Raw genomic sequence first — 23,266 nt, 5'->3', positions numbered from 1 at the left:
AATGTCTTTTAAGATATACTCTATTAATGTCAATGGCCTGAATCATGTAATCAAAAGGAAAAAAGTATTAGCATTTTTAAAAAAGCAAAATGCGGATATTTACTGTCTGCAGGAGACCCATCTTAATATAAAAGAATCACAGAAACTAATGGGTGGATGGGTAAAAGAATGTTTTTTTGCTCCAGCAGAGGGTAAAAAAGCAGGGGTAGCAATTCTTATAAATAAAAAATGTATGGCCAAGATTAAGGTAATAAATTCAGACCCACATGGAAGATGGATACATGTCGATATAGGTATGGGAAATAATGCCCTGACGTTGTTTAATATATATGCCCCTAATTCGAATCAATCAGAATTTTTTAAAAAGTTACAGAATATGTTGTTACCACTGGCTGCTTCTAATTTAGTGGTGGCTGGAGATTTTAATGCTGTAATGGATCCATTATTGGATAAAAAACCAGGTAAAAGTATAAAATCTTTAGGTTTAGATAATTTGGCTCAATCATGTGATTTGAAGGATATATGGCGTATTCTTCATTTTAATGATCAGGAGTTTTCATTTTGTTCACAGGTTCATAAATCATTTTCAAGAATAGATTATATTTTTGTTTCAACAAATAAGGTGCAACAGGTGATTAAAGCTTCCATAGATCCTATTATTATTTCGGATCATGCGGGAGTATGGATAGAATTACAAATGGATCAATTGGAAAAGGGTAGACCTCTTTGGAGATTTGATAATGCATTGCTTGTGGATGATAAATTTTTGGAAAATTTTAAAACACAAATTAATGATTTCTTTCAAATGAATTTAGTGGAGGATACATCTATTGAGAATGTATGGGATGCATTTAAAGCAACTATGAGGGGTAATATTATATCATATTCAGCTTTTATTAGGAAACAGATTAAAATGCAATATATAGAATTAGAAAAAGAAATCAAAATATTAGAAGCTAAATTGGTAAGTAAATGGGAAAATGAGATATTGCAAGCTCTTTTGAAAGCAAAAGGTAAATATAATGAATTAACTTCAAAAATGATAAGCATAAAAATGATAAGCAATGTATTATGGAAATTCTAATAAGGCGGGAAGATTATTGGCAAATTATCTTAAAGCAAAAAAAAAGAAGAACTAATATAAATGGGATAAAAGATGATAATGGTATAATAACAAATCAAACAAATATAATTTTAAAACAATTTTTAAAATTTTATAAGGACCTGTATTCTTCCGAGCCTTATTTGGAGAGACAAAAAGATGGTAAAAATTTTTTAGACTCTATTAATGGACCTAAGATCCCTGATCATATAAAACGGAGTTTAGATGAACCTATATCATTAAAAGAATTAGAAACAGCATTGAGATCTCTTAGAGTTGGATCCGCTCCAGGTGGTGATGGATATACAGTAGAATTTTACAAAACATTTCAAAATGTCCTTTCCCCATATTTACTAAATTTATATCAGACACAACTTATAAAAGGTAATATTAAAGGTACTATGGCTGAATCAATAATAATTGTTTTGCCTAAGCCAAATAAAGATCCTACTTTGGTTTCAAACTACAGGCCTATATCTTTGATAAATGTGGATAATAAACTTTTGGCGAAAATTTTGGCTTTGAGATTAGCCAAAGCTCTCCCACATATTATAGATATGCATCAAACGGATTTCGTTGCTAAAAGACATTCCTCTAATAACTCTAGATTATTGTTTCATATGTTAAATTTATCAAAAAAAATGGATGAACCGACTTTTACAGTTTCATTGGATGCAGAAAAAGCATTTGATAGGGTAGAATGGAATTTTATGTATCAGGCTTTAGAATGGTTTGGTATAGGTTCTGGATTTATACAAATGGTAAAAACTTTGTATAGCTTCCCGATTGCAAGACTAAATATTAATAATAAGATATCTGATGGTTTTCAATTGCAGAGGGGAGTTAGACAGGGTTGTCCTTTATCTCCTTTGTTATTTGATGTTGTATTAGAACCCTTATTGTTAGCAATACAGCAAACGAGGGAGATACAAGGTATTCCATATTCAGATATGGAATATAAAATTTCGGCTTATGCTGATGATATTTTACTTTATTTGAGAAATCCAGAGTCTACCTTATCTTCTTTATTAGAATTAATTGATAAGTTGAGTCGTGGCGCATGGCGCGTGGCGCGTGGCCAACGTGCTGTTTATGGTACAATGCAATGGATGTCAGAAGCATGATAGTGCAGTATTTTTTGTGGAGTTTTTTTCTACAAAAGGCCAGTTTTTCATATGGTTCTGGGTAATTCTAGTTAGAGACAATTCTGTGTCAGTTAAGGACCACGCCCAAATAGAAGCGTACGAAAAACAGGTGAATAAAACATTTAAATATAATGTAGCTAAGGCCAGAGAAAAATATACTAAGGATTAATATAAGGGAAAGCATAATAATATCTGTGTATGTACTTTGCTGTTGAGCCAAATCATGGTGGAAATCAGGATTACATGGAATCCATTTTAGGTTCTTTGTGTGTACTATAACTGTCCTGTCTTAGGTCAGCATCTTGTGCCAGTGAATAGTTTCTGTTCTTTGTTCAGCTTCCCGCCTTTAGCCTCGTGGTTCTAATTGAAAACAGATGTGCTCAGGCTAGTTAGAAAAAAGCATATTAGATTCCATATTCCAAACTGAGATATAAAATGTATGAAGTATGAATGGCCAAGATATGAATGAAATTATGAATGTTTGGGGCCCATGGATGTAATATGTGATGATATGATTGTGGAAATATAAATGGTTTATGTTTATAAGCAGAAACATTAAGAAAAAATCTTAAGCATAACATCTGGAAGTGATTAGAGTCAGTCTCAAGAATAGGGAGAAGGGGGGGGCATTGAAAGCCCACGCTTCAGGGAGAGGAGAGGGGGATTTAACCCCCCCTTTTTCTCCTGAGTAAGATTTCTGTGTAAGGCTGTGCAATTTGAATCTGTCAGCTTAGGAGTTTTTTTTTCCTTTAAGGCTCAGAACTTGTCAGCATGGAAGGACTGAGAATTTACCATGTTAATAATTGTGAATTCTTTTGAATGTTAATGTTAATTCAGAAATCATCTGAAACTTTGTATAACTTTTAAACATGGAGGAATGTTTCTTTGTCTAAACTTTAAGACCACCCAGAGAAATGTTATTGGTCGTCAAACTTGATGATGTCACTAAACCAAAAGTTATATAATAGACTGTAATGAGATAGAAAAACGAGACCATTGTGAGAAGGCCAGTCTTTGGCCACGATGATGATCTCCCATGAGCGCAACGTAAGCAATTATGCTATTCTTTTGATCTAATAATGGGAAAATAGAACCAATAATTCAATAAATCCTGGTTATAATTTTAAAACCTTGCGCTGGTGTCATTTTTCATGTAGAATTATTTTCAAACCTGAAGCTTTCACAAATGGCGTCAATGCCCCATGCTCAATTGGTGGCGAAACCCGGGAACTAACTAACTAATTTGACGCCTTGAAAAAGCTTATAGGTTATTCATGGAAACTCTAGGAGCTCTGGAGATTTCGCATGGTTGTGTAACAAAAGGTGGTCACAGGTTGACTGGCTGCGCAGGAATATGGCGGAAATTAGAGATAAAACGGGACCGGAAAACTGGAAAATTGTGAGTATTACGCCTGTTTAAAGAAAAAAATTATAAAAAAAAAAAATTAATAAAAAAATTAAAAATATTAAAAAATATTATTTAACAATAAGGAGCATGCATGCTTGTATATATCTGTACATTATTGTATAAATTTGTGGGTAGAGGGATATGAAGTTAGTGGAAATTAAATATTAATGAAAAAAGAAAAAAGAAAAAATTAGAAATAAAAGTAACACAGAAAGAATGTTGTGAAAAGAAAGAAAGAAAAAAAAAAAACCTTGCAGTGCTGGCATTTTTCCATCTGGCTTTTAAACTGAGCAGTGCCTGTCTGAAAGAATAAAAAAATTAAGTTTTTGCTTGTCTGATAACAGAGGTTACTGAGTTTGAAGAAAAAAATATATATATATTTTCCTGCTGTGTGTATAAGCTTTGTCTCTGAACTAACTCTTTCTCTCTGTGAAAAAGAAAACTGTCTGTTTTAATCTGACTTTGAAAAGTTTCCCTCACCCGTCTCTTTGTTTGAAAAAACGGGCTGAGGGCACCCCTCCCCCTTCTTTGTCTCTCTCTCTGCATTTTCAGTGCCTATCTGAAGTAACTACTTTGAAAAGAAAAAAGAAATTGTGTTTCTCAGCTTTGTCTTTCTAAACTCCAGTTCTGTCTCTCTCTGTCTTTTTTGCTTTGCCCTAACTTTTTCTCTTGTCTCTGGAAAAAGAAAAATAAAGTTAATGGCTTCCCGTTCCCTTCAGTGTTCTTTGTTTGAAAGAGCGGGCTGCAAATGGGGGATTTTCACCCCCACCTTTTTCCTCCCTCGATACCTTCCACAGAGCTATCACGTGAGGAAAGAGGGGGAGGGAATAGCAGCAATGGAGTCCTTTGTCTCGGGGCTACAGATTTCCAACAGGTATTTGCTTATCTCGGAGCAAGTCTGTTTTGCATATTAAAAGGGTTTATTGAGAACTGGTAGTTTAGCAAGACATGAGAATCCTATGTATCCGTGGCTTAAATTTGTTTCCGATGTAGTAGAAAAAAGATTCAATGTGGTCTCTCTCCGATAAAACTTTAACAGGGAAATGCATGCAGGTTGGAGTTCCGATCAGCCGGGTAATTGTTTAGTAAGGCACTTGAAGTTAATTCAAAGTGGTTTTGATGTCGAGAAGTTGAATATGTTGATTTAAGTTCAAAATGCAGTGTATTGGGAGAGCAGAGTTTACATAGCTAAGTGATCCCTGCGGTGTTAGGAACAATGGAGGTACTTTGGGAGAGTTTCAGAAGCTGTTTGTAGCCTAAGGGCTCAGTACAAGATGCATTCTAGAAAAAAAAAAAAAGACGTTATGTAGCTTGAATTTTTCCCTTGTTCCTTTATATTTTAAAAAGGTTATTAGAATGTTGGAAGAACAGAACTGTAATTGGAAAGTGATTTTTAAACGAGATGGTTAAGTGAAAAGGAAAAGAAAGTTAAATGTCTGGCGATTTCAAAGCAGGGAGATAGTCTGTAGAACGAACGTACAAGAATGTGGAAGAAAGTTTTGTGAGACGTGTTAAGGAAGGATGTGCTATGAATTATGACCTGATTGTAAGGGATCTGATATGGAGAAGTTCGATAGGGAAGATGGGAGAAAAGAAAGAATTCTGCTGGACTTGGGAATGTATTCAACAGTAAAAGAATACTTTTCTGAAAAGAAAAAGTTTGATTTTAAAGGGTAGATACCATGCTTAAAAGCAGGCAAGTGTGCATAAGGGAAAAATAAAATCCCTGCCTTTATATTTTTATCTCAGGGTTCAAATTAATTTTGAATATGAATTTTTGTGCCCCTGCATGGTTTATAAAGTATTTTTAAACTTGTGCATTGTCCAAAATGTATGATTAGGGAGTAATTAAATTTAAATGCATTTTAAAATTAAACTGGGAAGTTTAAAATAAAAAGATTAAGAAAAATAGAGGTTAAGTACCTATATTTTTTTGAAAATCGAAATAAATGTGAAACAAAGGGCTTGCTAACTTAGTTAACTTAAAAGAACAATTATAATAAACTTTTATGTAAGTGGATGAATTCGGAATTGAAATTTTGCTTACTTTTTACAAGTAAGCTCTTCAGGATAGGAACCTAATAAAGAATATGGAATTGAGAATAATTCCCTGATGTTAGAAAAAAAAGAAAGTCTAATTTTACCTATTTAATCTGTATGTTTTGTGTTTCAGTTATGAACCTTCTTTGAATCCTTTCAACAATTCAACACAGAAACTGTAACTCTGCAATACAAGAATTGGTACAGTTTGCAGAGGGGATAAAGTGCGCCATGTGTTTCTCTTTTCTTTGTTCTTATGTTAATAAACATGTGCTTTCCTTCCAGGATTTACACTGATCAGCAGTACCACATTCCACCACTAGAGCTGTGGAGAACACAGAGAAAAAATTCCGATGCTGAATTTTCGGCGGGAATTTCAGTGTTCCTTTGTCTTCAACTAATAGACTGTTACCTTTCAGTTGTACCAGTACGGGTGTAAAGAAAAGCAGTTCCATAGTTACAGAAAAGCCAAGCTTGAATTATGAAAACGTTGCAGCATGAACTTTTTAAAGCCATGATTTAAATTTCACTGAAATTAATTTAGAGACTCCGACCTTACAAGTTGCTAAAACTATTTGCAAAAGACATTTCTGGACTCATAAAAAAAATTTTTGAATGAAAAAACAGACTTTATCTTAAACCACGTTACTTTAAATCACTTCATTTGAATTAGGCTTCTGAACTTTAATTATGCTTTTGCAAAATTTCATAGACTTATTCTGATATTGTATTAATAACTGTATTTTCTTTATCATTGTTTTCATGCATTGTTCTCAGAAAATATTTTGTGTATCCTGTATTTTAAATTTTATTTCATATGACTGTATTTCTATACACAGTGGCAGCTTCTAAGCTGTAACACAGTGCCACAATATTGTTTAATTGGGTTTAACAGCTGATATCATCAGTCCTTTTAATGATTTTAATTTAAATTTGAGAAATGAGTTCCTGCAACACACACAGAAAAAGAAAACTTATATCTGATGTGCATGCATTATCTGCACATGAGTACATTTCCATATTAAGCATATATTTGGGTTTTCTTAACACTGTGCATTATTTTACATTTTATTGATTTAATTCCAGGGCTCTATAACATAACACTTTTGAGCATAGGGACCAATTAAGTTAGATAATACTGAGGTTCTCTTTATCTTAGGGAAATCTAGGGTTCTATTTTTCTGTAACTATACTTTCTCTAAATTTCTGACTTTTTAACTTCAAAAGTACTGGAGTTTCATGAATACCTCTATGAATAAAACAACAGACGTCTCTGCTCTAGGACTGTACTTGCACCTAGAACAGACACTGTCTAACTACCACTGGAATGGTAAGTTTCCTGTATGGTATGGCTTAAGCAGCAACTTACATAAATGTACACGTAAATGGGTTTTATCTAGAATAGTGGATGGGATTTGCTTGCATTCTCACTAGAGAATTCAAGTAAGCTTTGGGTAAGATCTTCTAGGCACCTGCCGTTGCAGGCCTAGGTAGTACATTTTTCTGGCTTTTGCTATCTAATTGGCATTAAAAGAATATACTTGCACAGACACACTGATCCATAAGAAGAACCGTACCCTGAATGAACCCCAGCGCCACAGATAAGACCACGAGCTCAATTATGGATATTATTTCATAAATTCAGTAATATCCAAGAGGGGACTGAGTCGTGGCGCATGGCGCGTGGCCAACGTGCTGTTTATGGTACAATGCAATGGATGTCAGAAGCATGATAGTGCAGTATTTTTTGTGGAGTTTTTTTCTACAAAAGGCCAGTTTTTCATATGGTTCTGGGTAATTCTAGTTAGAGACAATTCTGTGTCAGTTAAGGACCACGCCCAAATAGAAGCGTACGAAAAACAGGTGAATAAAACATTTAAATATAATGTAGCTAAGGCCAGAGAAAAATATACTAAGGATTAATATAAGGGAAAGCATAATAATATCTGTGTATGTACTTTGCTGTTGAGCCAAATCATGGTGGAAATCAGGATTACATGGAATCCATTTTAGGTTCTTTGTGTGTACTATAACTGTCCTGTCTTAGGTCAGCATCTTGTGCCAGTGAATAGTTTCTGTTCTTTGTTCAGCTTCCCGCCTTTAGCCTCGTGGTTCTAATTGAAAACAGATGTGCTCAGGCTAGTTAGAAAAAAGCATATTAGATTCCATATTCCAAACTGAGATATAAAATGTATGAAGTATGAATGGCCAAGATATGAATGAAATTATGAATGTTTGGGGCCCATGGATGTAATATGTGATGATATGATTGTGGAAATATAAATGGTTTATGTTTATAAGCAGAAACATTAAGAAAAAATCTTAAGCATAACATCTGGAAGTGATTAGAGTCAGTCTCAAGAATAGGGAGAAGGGGGGGGCATTGAAAGCCCACGCTTCAGGGAGAGGAGAGGGGGATTTAACCCCCCCTTTTTCTCCTGAGTAAGATTTCTGTGTAAGGCTGTGCAATTTGAATCTGTCAGCTTAGGAGTTTTTTTTTCCTTTAAGGCTCAGAACTTGTCAGCATGGAAGGACTGAGAATTTACCATGTTAATAATTGTGAATTCTTTTGAATGTTAATGTTAATTCAGAAATCATCTGAAACTTTGTATAACTTTTAAACATGGAGGAATGTTTCTTTGTCTAAACTTTAAGACCACCCAGAGAAATGTTATTGGTCGTCAAACTTGATGATGTCACTAAACCAAAAGTTATATAATAGACTGTAATGAGATAGAAAAACGAGACCATTGTGAGAAGGCCAGTCTTTGGCCACGATGATGATCTCCCATGAGCGCAACGTAAGCAATTATGCTATTCTTTTGATCTAATAATGGGAAAATAGAACCAATAATTCAATAAATCCTGGTTATAATTTTAAAACCTTGCGCTGGTGTCATTTTTCATGTAGAATTATTTTCAAACCTGAAGCTTTCACAAATGGCGTCAATGCCCCATGCTCAAAGTTTAGCAAATTTTCAGGTTATAAAATTAATTGGAATAAATCTGAAATAATACCTTTAAATATTCATTGTGTAAAAGGATTATTTGACACTTTTCCATTCATATGGAAAGAAGAAGGATTTAAATATCTTGGTATTCAAGTTAAAAATACAATTGAAGATACTGTAAAAGAGAATGAAAAATTTGTATTAAAAAAAGTTACGGAGTTATGCGAGCAATGGAACCCATTACACATTTCTTGGTGGGGAAGAGTTCAAACTATTAAAATGATGATGTTGCCTGTAGTTTGCTACCAAATGAGTATGATACCTATTTATTTTCAGGGGTCCTTTTATAAAAAGCTTAATAGCATTTTAACAAAATTTCTTTGGCTTGGTAAAACACCTAGAATAGCTTTAGTAACTTTGCAAAAATCAATTAAGGAGGGAGGGGTAAATTTTCCAAATTTCTATAGGTACCATCAAGCCTATATTCTACGTCAGGGTATGTATTGGATCCTCCCAGAACTTATGGATAATGCACCGGATTGGTTGTATTTAGAATGGCGCCTTATGTTTCCCCTAAATTTAATTCAACTTCCAAGTATCAACATGCCTAGAAGATACAGAGAAAACAAAATATTAATGGATACTTGGAAAACGTTGAGATTTATTAGTAAATTAACACCTATCCCAATAAACAAATCAACTAATCAGTCTTTATGGATAAACTCCAAGATCAAAATTGGCGGAGCTCAAATCCTTTGGAAGAACTGGATTATTGCAGGCATTAGATCTCTAGATGATATTATTTCAGAAGGTAAACTGCTGGAATTTTCACAATTGCAACATAGATTTGGTCTAAGTAAAACACAAAGTTTTAAATGGTTGCAATTGAAGCAGGCCATTCAGGTTGGGTTCCCTGAATGGAAAACATTGAAAAATCAATATAGTTTAAAGTTCTTATGTTTTCAAGCAGACTTCCTAGGACATCAAGCCGCATTGTGGTATAAATTAATATCTGGATATTTGAATAAAAAACCAAAAAATGGTCTAAGAGATATTTGGAGCATTGAGATTAAGCATCAAATTAATGCATCTCAATGGCCACTAATTTGGTCTTGGAGAATGGGATGTACAGTGTCAGCATCTATGAGACAAACTTGGTTCTTTTTATTACATAGAGCTTTTTGGACCCCTACACGTTTGCAAAAATTAGACAGTTCTAAGTCAAATAAATGCTGGCACTGTAATCTGGAACCAGGGACGTTAGATCACTTACTGTATCATTGTCCCTACATTAAAAGTTTTTGGAATTCAATTTGGCCACAAATTAATAAATTGATGGAAAATTATATAGCAATATCATATGATACAGTGTTATTTGGAATGATGATGAGAAAAAAAAAGTCAAATTTCACCAGAAAATAACAAGCTTTTATTAATCATGACAGGGGTTGCCATTCAGCATATAACCAATAATTGGAAGAATTATAATAACCTAAATTATACATTTTGGTGGAACACAATATGTCATATATTCAAAATGGAAAGAGCAATAGCAATACAAAGAGGGACATATATTAAATTTATAAAAATATGGGGGCCATTGACAAAATACTGCAATGAATAAATAGCAGGATTTTTCTTCTTCTTTTCTTCTTTTAAATATTTTTATTGTGACACACATAGAGGGGGGATAATGAAAATAATTTCTACATAATATGTTATAATATGTTATACAATATGTAATGTATGAATGAAAAGTAATAGAAGGGTGGGGGGAGGGAGAGGAGATAAAAATATATTTAGAACATAATGTATTAGATATAAAAGTGTTATTGTATATTCATCAATTGTATTTTAATATATTGTACACTTTCTGTAAAATTTGAAAATAAAAAATAATATATTAAAAAAAAAAAAAAAAACAAATGCTAGAAGCCTAAGAACTAAAATGGGGGAGCTAGAAGTTATAGCCAGAAATAAGGACATAGACATAATAGGAATCACAGAAACATGGTGGTCAGAGGACAACAAATGGGATGTGGCCCTGCCAGGGTACAAACTCTACAGGAAGGGCAGGGCACACAAGAAGGGGGGAGGAATAGCACTGTATATAAAGGACTCCATTCCTTCATCCAGAATTGAAACAACAATAAGGGCAGACAGTCTGGAGTCACTATGGGTTAAGCTGACAGGAGGGGAAGGAGCTGACATCAAATTGGGACTGTACTATCGCCCACCAGGACAGCCAGAAACAAACGACCTGGACCTGGAGGCCGAACTGAGACAGGTGTGCAAAAGTGAAAAAGTGGTGGTTATGGGGGACTTCAACTATCCGGAAATAGACTGGGACATTGGGCACTCAAATTGCACGCGAGAAACTAAATTCCTAGAGGCAATAAGGGACTGTTTCATGGAGCAGCTGGTTACGGAACCAACGCGAGGGGATACCACTCTAGACCTAATCCTCAACGGGCTAGAGGGACCCGCAAAGGAAGTGGTGGTACTAGCACCGTTAGGGAACAGCGATCACAACATGATCCAGTACAAATTAAACATGGGAACATCCAAGGTGAAAAGAACCACAACGACAGCACTCAACTTCAGAAAAGGAAACTACAAGGACATGAGGAAAATGGTAGGAAAAAAGCTCAGCAACAGCTCAGGGAAGGTGAAGACCGTAAAGGAAGCCTGGACACTGCTTAAAGGCACAGTGCTCGAGGCACAAGACCTGTACGTCCCAAGGTTTAGGAAAGGGTGCAAAAAAAATCGAACTAAAAACCCAGCATGGATAACAACTGCAGTTAAAAAGGCTATAAGCGACAAGAAATCATCCTTCAAGAAATGGAAAAAGGAACCAACAAAGGAAAACCAGGAAGAGCACAAAAGACACCAGAAAGAATGTCATCGAGAGGTCAGGAAAGCAAAGAGAGAATATGAGGAAAGACTGGCAGGAGAAGCAGGAAACTTCAAACCCTTCTTCAGGTATGTGAAAGGGAAACAACCAGCCAGAGAGGAAGTGGGACCACTGGATGACGGAGACAGGAAAGGAGCGATAAAGGAGGAAAAAGAGATAGCTGACAGGTTAAACAAATTCTTCTCGTCAGTCTTCACCAGAGAGGACACAACCAATATTCCGGAACCCGAGGAGATTATAAACGGAGAACAAGATGAAAGGCTGGTAAAACTAGAGGTGAGCAAAGAGGATGTCCTCAGACAGATAGACAGACTAAAGAGCGACAAATCACCAGGCCCGGACGGCATCCACCCAAGGGTACTAAAAGAACTGAGAAACGAAATAGCAGAGACACTTCGCCAAATATGTAACCTCTCCCTAAAAACAGGGGAGATCCCAGAGGACTGGAAAATAGCGAATGTCACGCCCATCTTTAAGAAGGGATCAAGGGGTAACCCGGGAAACTACAGGCCTGTGAGCTTGACCTCGGTTCCAGGGAAGATGATGGAAGCAATGGTAAAGGACACAATATGCGAATACATAGAAAACAATGGACAACTGAAGGCGAGCCAACATGGCTTCTGCAAGGGAAGGTCATGCCTCACGAACTTGCTGTACTTCTTTGAGGGAATAAACAGCCAGATGGATAAGGGGGAATCCATAGACATCATTTACCTTGACTTCCAAAAAGCCTTCGACAAGGTACCTCACGAACGGCTACTTAAAAAGCTGTGGTACCACGGGGTGCAAGGGGATATCTACCGATGGATCAAACACTGGTTGGCAGGCAGGAAGCAGAGGGTTGGAGTAAAAGGCCAATACTCAGACTGGCAATGGGTCACGAGCGGAGTTCCACAGAGGTCAGTGCTGGGACCTCTACTGTTCAATATATTTATTAACGATCTGGAGGCAGGGACAAAATGTGAGGTTATCAAATTTGCTGATGACACCAAACTCTGCAGCAGGGTTAAAAACACGGAAAACTGCGAAGACCTGCAAAGGGACCTAACGAAACTGGAAGACTGGGCAAAAAAGTGGCAAATGAGTTTTAACGTAGAGAAATGCAAGGTCATGCATGTAGGGAAAAAGAACCCGATGTTCAGCTACAAAATGGGGGGAACACTGCTAGGGGTGAGTGACCTTGAAAGGGACCTGGGGGTGATGGTCGACACATCACTGAAACCATCGGCGCAATGTGCGACAGCCTCAAAGAAAGCAAACAGAATGCTGGGCATCATCAAAAAAGGTATTACAACCAGGACGAAGGAAGTCATCATGCCGCTGTATCGCGCAATGGTGCGCCCGCACCTGGAGTACTGTGTTCAATACTGGTCACCGTACCTGGACATGGCGATACTCGAGGGAGTGCAGAGGAGGGCAACTAAACTAATAAATGGTATGGAAAATTTTTCATACGCTGACAGGTTAAAAATGCTGGGGCTGTTCTCCCTGGAGAAGAGGAGACTTAGAGGGGACATGATAGAAACCTTCAAAATCCTTAAGGGCATAGAGAAAGTGAATAAGGACAGATTTTTCAAACTGTGGGGAGCCACAAGCACTAGGGGTCACTCGGAGAAATTGAAAGGGGACAGGTTTAGAACAAATGCTAGGAAGTTCTTTTTTACCCAGAGGGTGGTGGACACATGGAACGCGCTTCCGGAGAATATGATAGGCCAGAACTCTGTACAGGGGTTCAAGGAGGGTTTGGATAGGTTCCTGGAGGATAAGGGGATAGAGGGGTACAGATATAACTTGAGGTAGGTTATAGAAGTAGGCAGAAACCACTTCACAGGTCGCGGACCTGATGGGCCGCCGCGGGAGCGGACCACTGGGCGAGATGGACCTCGGTCTGACCCAGTGGAGGCAACGTCTTATGTTCTTATGTTCTTAAACCAGAAATTTAATGCCAGTCACCAGATACGGCCCTGGCATTGAATTTTTGGGATTTGCCACTGACTGCAGGAGATAGCTGGGCTGTCTCCCACAATCTGAATATTGGCCCCGTTGTCTTTGACCTTGAAAAACAGTTGCTGAAGGTGGAGTGTTCTTGGCATCTTGATGTTTACCTAGATCACACTAAAGGTAATGGGTTTGATCTACTGCCTTTCTGTGGGTATAGTTAAAGTGGTTTTACATTTAGTGTATGCAGGGTTTTTTTTCTGTCCCTAGTGGGCTCACAATCTAAATTATGTATCTGGGGCAATGGAGGATTAGGTGACTTGCTGCAAGAAGCTGCAATGGAAATCAAACCCAGTCCCCCAGGTTCTCAGCCCACTGCACTCCAGTACAGAAATCATTCTGCCTCTGCCCCAAAACGGAGATGCTCTGCCTTGCATGAGACCTGTTGCTGTTTCAGACTGGCATCTGAACTGGCCCTGAATCTCAAAGACAAAAATTACACTTTGCTACAAGCCCCAGTATAAGTCTGTACTCTGTGCCCTATGGACTTAAGCTAACCCAAGCTGGGAACCGGATCATGCAAGACTTGTCATTGGATAAGCTCAGCAGCCGCCCCTATAATGATTATCTAACCGGCGTCTGTAACATGGATTGTAGGCGCGATTCTGTATAGGACGCCCGTCGGCTTCTGGGACCGGGCATCCTATTCAGAATCAGACCCTTAGTGTAAAGGGCAGATCCTCAGTTTTCACAGCTTGTCTTGGGAAAATTCCCTCAAAGCACTGCTGCCACAATATAGTACACCTGTGAAATATCCCAGGATCTTACCCCTAAGTGAAAATCAATGTGAAGTCTTAATTAGTGCACAAAATTAAGAGTGCTTAAAAAAGTTCAGTCTGCTGCTCCCGTCATAGAAGGGTAATACAGCGTCCAGAATTCTTGTCTATGCCGCAAATGGCAACAAAATCAAAGGTTTAAAGCATAATAGAGCACAGTACTTATCTGCTGGAATACAATCGCTGTGTAGGTCCAAATGGGGCTCCGTTTCAGAGGCTAAACCCCCTTCATCAGGAACTGTAAACCCTGCTTCTTTCCACTCACTGTACATTGGAAGGCGCCCAGCAATCTGTGAACATAGCCAGATTTAGAAATGGATACTGGGCTTGATGGACCTTCGGTCTGTCCCAGTATGGCAGTTCTTATTTTAATTTTAGCATAAATCTTTCTTATAATGATCTTATGTCTTAAACCCTGGTTCTCCTGATCACAATCTCTTTGGTTTCTTCCATTTTTTTCTATAGTAAATAAAATTCCTGGAACCTCAGTTTCGTCTTATATGGGTGTCTAGATTTTAAATGGCAAAGAGCAGAGACCTCTTTAATGAATATGTACCATATTGGGCATATCAGGTAGCACTGTTATGTTAGCAATATGAATATAACTTGCAGCTTACAAACCGAGTGGCAAAAAGATAGTTATGTGATGTAACCCAGACTGATAGTATACAATGTAGATTATATTTTGATGTTCAATTCTTGAAAACCTGACGCCTCAGCCCCACCACTCCACCGCAATGTTCAATTCAAAAAAGCGGGAAGTTTAATGTGGGAGCCTCATCATTGGCTGTCGGGTTTATAATGGTTTTTGCTTATTTGTTTTTTATTTACTTTTTCAATTCTATTAAATTTTAAGAACCTTTTAAAGAATAAATATTGTAAGACTCTTAAATTCTTAATTTTCATAGTATAAACTCTAAAAGTTATTTATATACTCATCTCAGCATAAACCCAGGGAGTCAGACCCGACATGTTTCACACAGATGTGTTTTATCAAGGGTCTCCCTGTCGAGTATAAAAAAGAGAAAATTGTCACATACAGTTGTATAACCTCTCCCTCCAATGTCTAATAAATTACAAATTAATATTTGCTCTCGCTTTGATGGTGTACTCACCAAGGGCGCCGCTGTCATCCGACTCCACATTGTTCATGAGAAAAGATGGCGGCGGCGTCCTTGGAGTGGAATTTAAATCCCCTCCCGCTAGCATCCAAATCTCCACCCCCTGCATCCTATTGGTCCTGTCTGAATTATACCGTGCCCCATTCAATCTCGGCATTTAATCCATGGGGTTCCACCGTATCTAAAGAAAAAATAAATCTTTGTTCTAATTCATTTAGTTTCGACGGGTGACCCGTCGAAACTAAATGAATTAGAACAAAGATTTATTTTTTCTTTAGATACGGTGGAACCCCATGGATTAAATGCCGAGATTGAATGGGGCACGGTATAATTCAGACAGGACCAATAGGATGCAGGGGGTGGAGATTTGGATGCTAGCGGGAGGGGATTTAAATTCCACTCCAAGGACGACGACGCCATCTTTTCTCATGAACAATGTGGAATCGGATGACAGCGGCGCCCTTGCTGAGTACACCATCAAAGCGAGAGCAAATATTAATTTGTAATTTATTAGACATTGGAGGGAGAGGTTATACAACTGTATGTGACAACTTTCTCTTTTTTATACTCGACAGGGAGACCCTTGATAAAACACATCTGTGTGAAACATGTCGGGTCTGACTCCCTGGGTTTATGCTGAGATGAGTATATAAATAACTTTTAGAGTTTATACTATGAAAATTAAGAATTGAAGAGTCTTACAATATTTATTCTTTAAAAGGTTCTTAAAATTTAATAGAATTGAAAAAGTAAATAAAAAACAAATAAGCAAAAACCATTATAAACCCGACAGCCAATGATGAGGCTCCCACATTAAACTTCCCGCTTTTTTGAATTGAACATTGCGATGGAGTGGTGGGGCTGAGGCGTCAGGTTTTCAAGAATTGAACATCAAAATATAATCTAGACATACTTTTGATACAGCAATATGAATATGGCATGTATATTTGAAAGAAGAGGTTGAAGGAGAGAGGAATATATGTTTGCAATTTGTTACTTTTAGAATTATCTTAGTAGAGTAGCCTGCACTCAGTTTTGGTTCATAGACAACAGCGCGAAAGACAAAGGTACGTGCCAACAACTGAGCGCAAGACGGAGGCGCGCGCCGAAGAAAATTACAGTTTTTAGGTGCTCCGACGGGGGGTTTAGTTGGGGAACCCCCCACTTTACTTAATAGACATCGTGCTGGCGTTATGGGGGGCTTGGGGGGTTGCAACCCTCCACATTTTACTGTAAACTTAACTTTTTCCCTAAAAACAGGGAAAAAGTGAAGTTTTCATTAAAATGTGGGGGGTTACAACCCCCAAACCCCCCACAACGCCCCCACAACGCGGCGCGATGTCTATTAAGTAAAGTGGGGGGGGGGTTCCCCCCCACGCCCCCCTGTCGGAGCCCTAAAAACAGTAATTTTGATCGGCGCACACCTCCGCGCTGCGCTCAATTGTCTGGGCGCGCCTTTGTCCCGGCGCTTTTGACCTGACACCCTCAGTTTTAGCTATGAATCTAGAAGAATAAACAATTAAAAGGAGTAAAGAAGTAGCCTAATAGTTAGAGCAGTAGGTAGAGAACCAGGGACAGCAGTAAAAAAACATTTTTTTATTTTTCTGTACTGTTTAAATAGCACACAATGGGAATTTCCTTCTCCTTTGAATTTTTAAATCTTGTCTGCATTTGAGATGCTCCTGCGTGAGTTTAAAAACTTTTTGCTCTAGGTAGTGAAGTCATTAAATTATGGCCTCAAGAAATCGGATCATGTAAGCTAGTATTACAAAAAAATTACACTGGCTGCCGGTGGAAGCAAGGGTCATCTTTAAGTTTGCTTGCCTTTGCTTTAAAACCATAACAAGCTCATCCCCACTCTATCTGTCTCACCATTTCGAATTTCCAGACACAACCTGTACACGTAGTGCTTACTGGTTTGCCTTTCTATCCTTGAAGGGCTGTATCTACAAGAGATTCTTTGATCGAACACTATCATTCCAAGTAGGCAAATGGAACAAACATTTAACCAACTTCATTTCAAACACACTTTCTTACCAAATTTTCTGGAAATCAATCAAAACTTATCTCTTTGACAAATTTCTCTGACTCCACTTCTGCCTTGATGTATTCCTATAACACTCCCAGATAAATTTGATTAATCTTAACATGCTAATGTAATTTTGAAAGTTTTTGTATTATCGCTGTCTGTATACAGTCTCTTGCTTTGTAAACCGCTCTGAACTATTTGCGGTACTGCGGTATATAAAAGTAGTAGTATTATTATTACTGTTTCAAGTTATGTTTGATATTTCAGTGTTTATTTTATATTCATTTATTTATGGGTGATAGATGCATTTTTTAAACATTCTTCTGGGTATTTCTTTTTGTCTCCTCTCAGGAAAGGGTAACTAAGCTGTCACCACGTCCTCACACCGAAGAAGATTTGACTACCTTGTTTGAAGCCTCAATGAAAATTTATTAATTTTCAGTGGGAAGAGCTATGTTTAACCAATGACACTCGACATAGGAATTTTAAAATAGCTAATGTATGATTTGGGATTGTCTAATCAATCTGTAATCAAAATGTGATACTAATAATTTGTCTGTGGAAAGTTATTTTAGAGGTAATTAAGATGTTTGAGAGCCAAGGCCAATGCTGTATAAAGCAGAGGGCACCCAGAGCCTTGGGCATTAAAGGAAGGGGGTCCTTCTCTAATGATGTAACCTGCTGCTTAAATGCACTCAGAACAATATGTGTAAATAAAATGACTCTCAGCTCATCTTGTCTCTCCCAACACATTTCTTCCCAATATATTTTCCCCCAATATATACTTTCTTCCAACCCTAGCCCAGTCATTTTCAACTCCAATCAGCCTCTCCTCCCAGACAGTAGCCATCTTCCTGTCCCTTGTTCCACCAAGCTGAGTTTCTCCTTGGTTTATTAAGACCCCCTGACCTTCGCCAGAGTCTTCCTACAGGCATTTCCTCTGGGACAGCTATTCTGATTTCTTCAGCATCGTGTACCTCAATCTGTATAGTGTCCAAACATCTTCACTGTTTGCACAGTCTCACTGTGAATGGCACAGTCCTGAAGGAAATAGGGACATTATTCTGGAGACAAGGCCAGTAGCAAACCTCTGGACAAGGTGGAGGAAAGTGTATTCAGAGAAGAGAGTTAGGGAAACACACTTAGGGGTCAATTGGGGTCGCCACTGGCCCCCAGACCTTGCAAATAATAACTGGAATAGATGTTAGGTTATATAGGGACTCTGGAGTTCAAGAGAATAGAGAAATTTAATTTCAGATTAAGTGATTCCCGCTACAGAAATTTTACAATGTATTTTTCTTCAGACATACTCTTGTCAAGAAATGTTTTTGAAGTCTTTGCTTATTTAATTTCTGAGATTGGGGCTATTGTGGATATCAGTTTATATGACTATAGAAGAATATAATACTTTGCATGAGGGTTGGTTATGTGTTTATCACATTTTTTGCACAATATAGAACCCATTGATGTATTAATGACTAAAGAGCCATAAATAGGGTTCAAAGAAGAGCTTTATATCATGGAAAATAGTTCCAATTCTTTTTAATGTCCCAGATAACTGAAGGCTTTCACACACATTTACACATTATATATATTATTTTTGAGTAATTCAGAAGTTACATAGTTGGGTAGTGCAATCATTTCATAGCAGATGTTCTTTGGTCCAAGTTAAAAAAACTGAAGATATGATTCTTTGCATTCTTAAATTCTCTTCAGTAGCACAGAAGCTTGGTAGAAAGATAAAGATTAAAAAAAATCTCTGGCCTATGCTACAGACGAAACAATGCTTTGAAAATATGGATTGCACCATTACCTTTTGTAGGAATCATAATTTACTTGACTTCTTATGTAAAGCAGATCTTTGGTCTAATACAGAGCCCATGAGAGTTGGTGACTATGCATGTGGCAGATGTGTTGCTTCTTCTAATATGATGGAAGGAACTGAGATACAAATCCCTGGCAAGAAAAAGGTCATATTGCGAGATTTTACTACTTGCGATACAGAAGGGGTAATAGTATACATATTGATCTGTCCATGCAAATTGGCATATATTGGATACACTACAAGGAAGTTAAAAACGAGACTTTCAGAACATCGTTCTAATATTACAAATAACAAAGAGATTGATGTTCTTACACGTCATTGTAAGCACGAGTTTGGCGCTTTTCAATGCATTGTATTAGAGCATATCACTACGTCATAACATAGAGGTGACGTCAAATGTATTCTTTACCAACATGAACAACGTTGGATATTTTATTTTAATACTCTGGCCATATGGCCTGAACCAATTGAATGGAATGCGTTTTTTTGGATAAATATTATTGGTTTTGTGTATGTAACATCAGATGACTGGAAGGTGTTCCCAGAAGTTGATTCTCATTTCCTGCTATTTAACCATGATTCATCTTATGCTGTGAGTGCACAGCTGTATGGAGAGCTTCACATACTAACATCCCTGAGGCAGCCAACTTAGGTGATACAAGGCTCTTGTCGGTGGCTGTGAAAAGACGTGGATGGAACAGCGAGCTTCATTAAGTGATTGTGAAATGTGCACGTAGAGATTCATCTTATTACCACGTCACACAGCAAAGTAGAAGTACTTCTCCTTTCTTGCCCTGTGCACAGTGGTGGGCTGAAGCCGATTTGAGAGTAACTTACTTATATTTTGCTGATGAAGAAATTGTACTAACCAGCTTATTATCCTTTTGGATTGCTGTTAATGTTATCGGAATTGAGGCTTTTTCTCCACAATTTATAAATATTAAAAAATAATAAAAAGAGTTCTCCCAATCTGGGCAGGCCTTGTCACTGGCAAGTAATATTTGTTTCAGTATTTAATTATATATTGTTACTATTTAATTGTTTTAGAGACATTTAAATACCTATGTTGCATAAATGCACAAGAGGCGAGTTCATCTTTCAACTGAAATGAAGTTTTGGAATGAGGAGGTATCAGATGAAGACTCAGAGGTAATCTGAGAAAATACTTCTTCATAGAAAGAGTAGTAGATGTGTGGAACAGCCTCCTAATGGAGGTAGTGGGAACCAAGACTGTATCTGAATGCAAGAGCATGGGACAAACAGATAAGATCTGTAAGGGAGATCAGTGGGTGGCATAGAATAAGAAAGAGGAACAATAATGGATGGACAGACTCAATAGGCCAAATGGGCTTTACCTACCATTATTTTCTCTGTCTTTTTGAAAGAAAGAATAAGAGACTGGGGAAGAAGTGAGACAAAGGGATTGAATGGAAGGACAAGATGGTGCTGCAGGTTGGAGATGTAAACAGAAGGTAGGTGAGAGGAAATAAAAAGGGAGACTAAGGACTGGACAGTTGGGGGAAAATGGAAGAATGAAATTTAATTATGAGAAGATAGGCAGAGAAGAGATAATCTGACGCTGGAGGGGGGGGGGGGGTCATCTGCACATTTCTGTTTTTAACTTGTGCTTCCTTATTTTGTTGATCTATTTGTGCATGTGACCAAAGTGAGGGATTCTACTAATGTGTAAGAGGGAATATATAGCAGAGAATCCCAATATTTTTGATTGAGTGGAGCTCTTATTAATCTCCATAAAGTTCAGGGACCACTGGTTCATACCCACTATTCTTCCCAGTTCCACTCTCCTCAGCACTAAGATTGTCCCCACTAGCCCTCTCTATCTCTGTTCTGCTTCCTGTTTCCTTTACTCTCTATTGCCCCCCCCTTCTCCCCCCCCCCCCACACACAGACAGTTCCCACCAATCTGCCACTGTTCCCCTTCAATCTCACTATTCAACAATTCCTCATAGTCTTCCTCTCTACCCCTCCCCCCAAGCAGTCTCCACCAACCTTGGTATACTTCCCCCAGAGTCCCTAGCAGCCTTCCTCTCGCTACAGCCTTCCTCACTACAGTATTCACCATAAGTTTTATTTAAAGGTTTCATTATTTATTTTATTTGATCCAGCACCTAAGTGCAATACAATAACATAATGAAAACAGAAGCAACTACAATGTAATGATCAGAAAAGACAGAAATAAGCTCCTTGGTTACTTTTCCCCAGGCTTCCCTTCCCCTCCCCCCAACACACACATACTTGACTTGTGACCAGCCTCAAAGAAATGTATCAAATGGCTGCACAGATGAGTTTTGAGGGCTGTCTTAAACTTTTGGTGTGGGTGTCCCCTAGGGCAATAGGATGCCCTAGCCTCCACACTAAATAACGCAAACTCACGCTGAGGGTGCTCCTCATTTCAAAAATTTAAATTTGAGGTTGTATTGCGTTATTTAGGGTGGAGCCTAGGGAATCGTATTGCCTGTAATGTCCTAGGGCACACCCAGTCCATATCATTGCGTCTTAAGCACTTGTTTTTTCTTTTGAGGCTTTTTGTATTAAACATTTGGTGTGACGTTTGCAACCATAAGGATGACAGAAGATTGTTCCACATCGTGGAACCCAGAACATTGAATACAGAATTATGTTAAATGTCTTTAAAGACCTGTCAAAAAGATGGAACTAACAATATCTGAGAGTAATATAGTGGTTAAATGTGGTCAGAACAGTTAATTTCTAAGCAACAATTATCAATTGTTTCGCTCAATGGTGTGTCCTCACCTTGAGTATCGCACTCATGTCTGGTCGCTGTATCTCAAAAAAGTTATAATGGAATGCTAAAAGGGGATGGAACTCCTTTTGTATAAGGAAAGACTAAAGAGAAGGGAGAGGTAACATAGTAACATACATAGTAACATAGTAGATGACGGCAGATAAAGACCCGAATGGTCCATCCAGTCTGCCCAACCTGATTCAATTTAAATTTTTTTTTTTTTTTTTTTCTTCTTAGCTATTTCTGGTGGAGTAGTGGCATAGTACTACAGTCCCCGGGTTAAGAACGAGTTACATTTGTAAAGCTGTTCTTAAGTTGGATTTGTATGTAACTCAGAACTTGTAGATTTTAAGATTATTGTTGCTTACCTCTACTCCCAGCTGACAAAAGGAGCAACTGTCCCTACCAGTGTTCCCTCTAAGGTACAGCATGCATAACGTGACCATTTATTTTTTCATCAAAATGGGACATCTATTAATATTCAGTCCCACCCCCACCCCCAATCCCGCCCTAGCCCCACCCCCAATTTCTTCCATTCATTTTTCATGTACACACAATATCTTATTTCATAACCATAAAATTTAAAAAACACAAAGCACCCTATACGCAGAGAAAATGTTAATTATCATTTATATTTGGGGGGTTTTCAAAGATGTTACCTCAGTAACTATAGAAAAATTGACAAATATAGTGCAAAATATAGACAGCAGATATAAATTCTCAAAACTGACACATTTTGATCACTAAATTGAAAATAAAATCATTTTTCCTACCTTTGCTGTCTGGTGATTTCATGAGTCTCTGGTTGCGTTTCCTTCTAACTGTGCATCCTTTCATTTCTTTCTGCATTCAGGCCCAACAATTGTCCCTTTCTAGTCCCTCCCTCCTTCCTTCCTATATCCTTAGTGCCCCCAGATCCAGTGTCAGTTCTCCTTTGTAGCTTTGTTCCAGGTCTCCCTCTCTCTCCCTCCTCTGTTATGATCTTGCCTCTCTCTGCTTTTCCTCAGTGGCTCTCCCCCTCTGTCTGCACCTCCCAAAGTCCTGCTTCTGCCTCCTGTCTTTCCCCTTTGGTCCAGGCCTTTATCTCTCTAGTCTTTCTTCTACTTACAACCCTTCTCTGCCTCTTTCTCTCCTTCCTTCATCTCTCCTTCCTATGTCCCCCTCACTGCCTTCCAGCCTTTGTCCCACCC

General features: G+C 37.9%; 1 protein-coding gene across 3 annotated transcripts in view; it reads left to right on the top strand.

Annotated features, from left to right (window-relative positions):
- Positions 1 to 18,217, top strand: part of ADHFE1 (alcohol dehydrogenase iron containing 1) — an 85,954-nt gene extending 67,737 nt beyond the window's left edge. For all 3 annotated transcript variants that reach the window (XM_033934221.1, XM_033934220.1, XM_033934222.1), the window contains exon 14: positions 17,836 to 18,217. In XM_033934221.1, coding sequence (XP_033790112.1) covers positions 17,836 to 17,919 — 84 coding nt within the window. In that variant the 3' untranslated portion in view covers positions 17,920 to 18,217. The remainder of the gene's footprint in view (positions 1 to 17,835) is intronic.
- The last annotated feature ends 5,049 nt before the right edge of the window (positions 18,218 to 23,266 follow it).

The sequence above is a fragment of the Geotrypetes seraphini genome, chromosome 2, assembly GCF_902459505.1.
Source record: "Geotrypetes seraphini chromosome 2, aGeoSer1.1, whole genome shotgun sequence".
Lineage (NCBI taxonomy): Eukaryota > Metazoa > Chordata > Amphibia > Gymnophiona > Dermophiidae > Geotrypetes > Geotrypetes seraphini.
The sequence above is the reverse complement of the archived record's forward strand: the minus strand, read 5'-3'. Positions and strand labels throughout refer to the sequence as shown.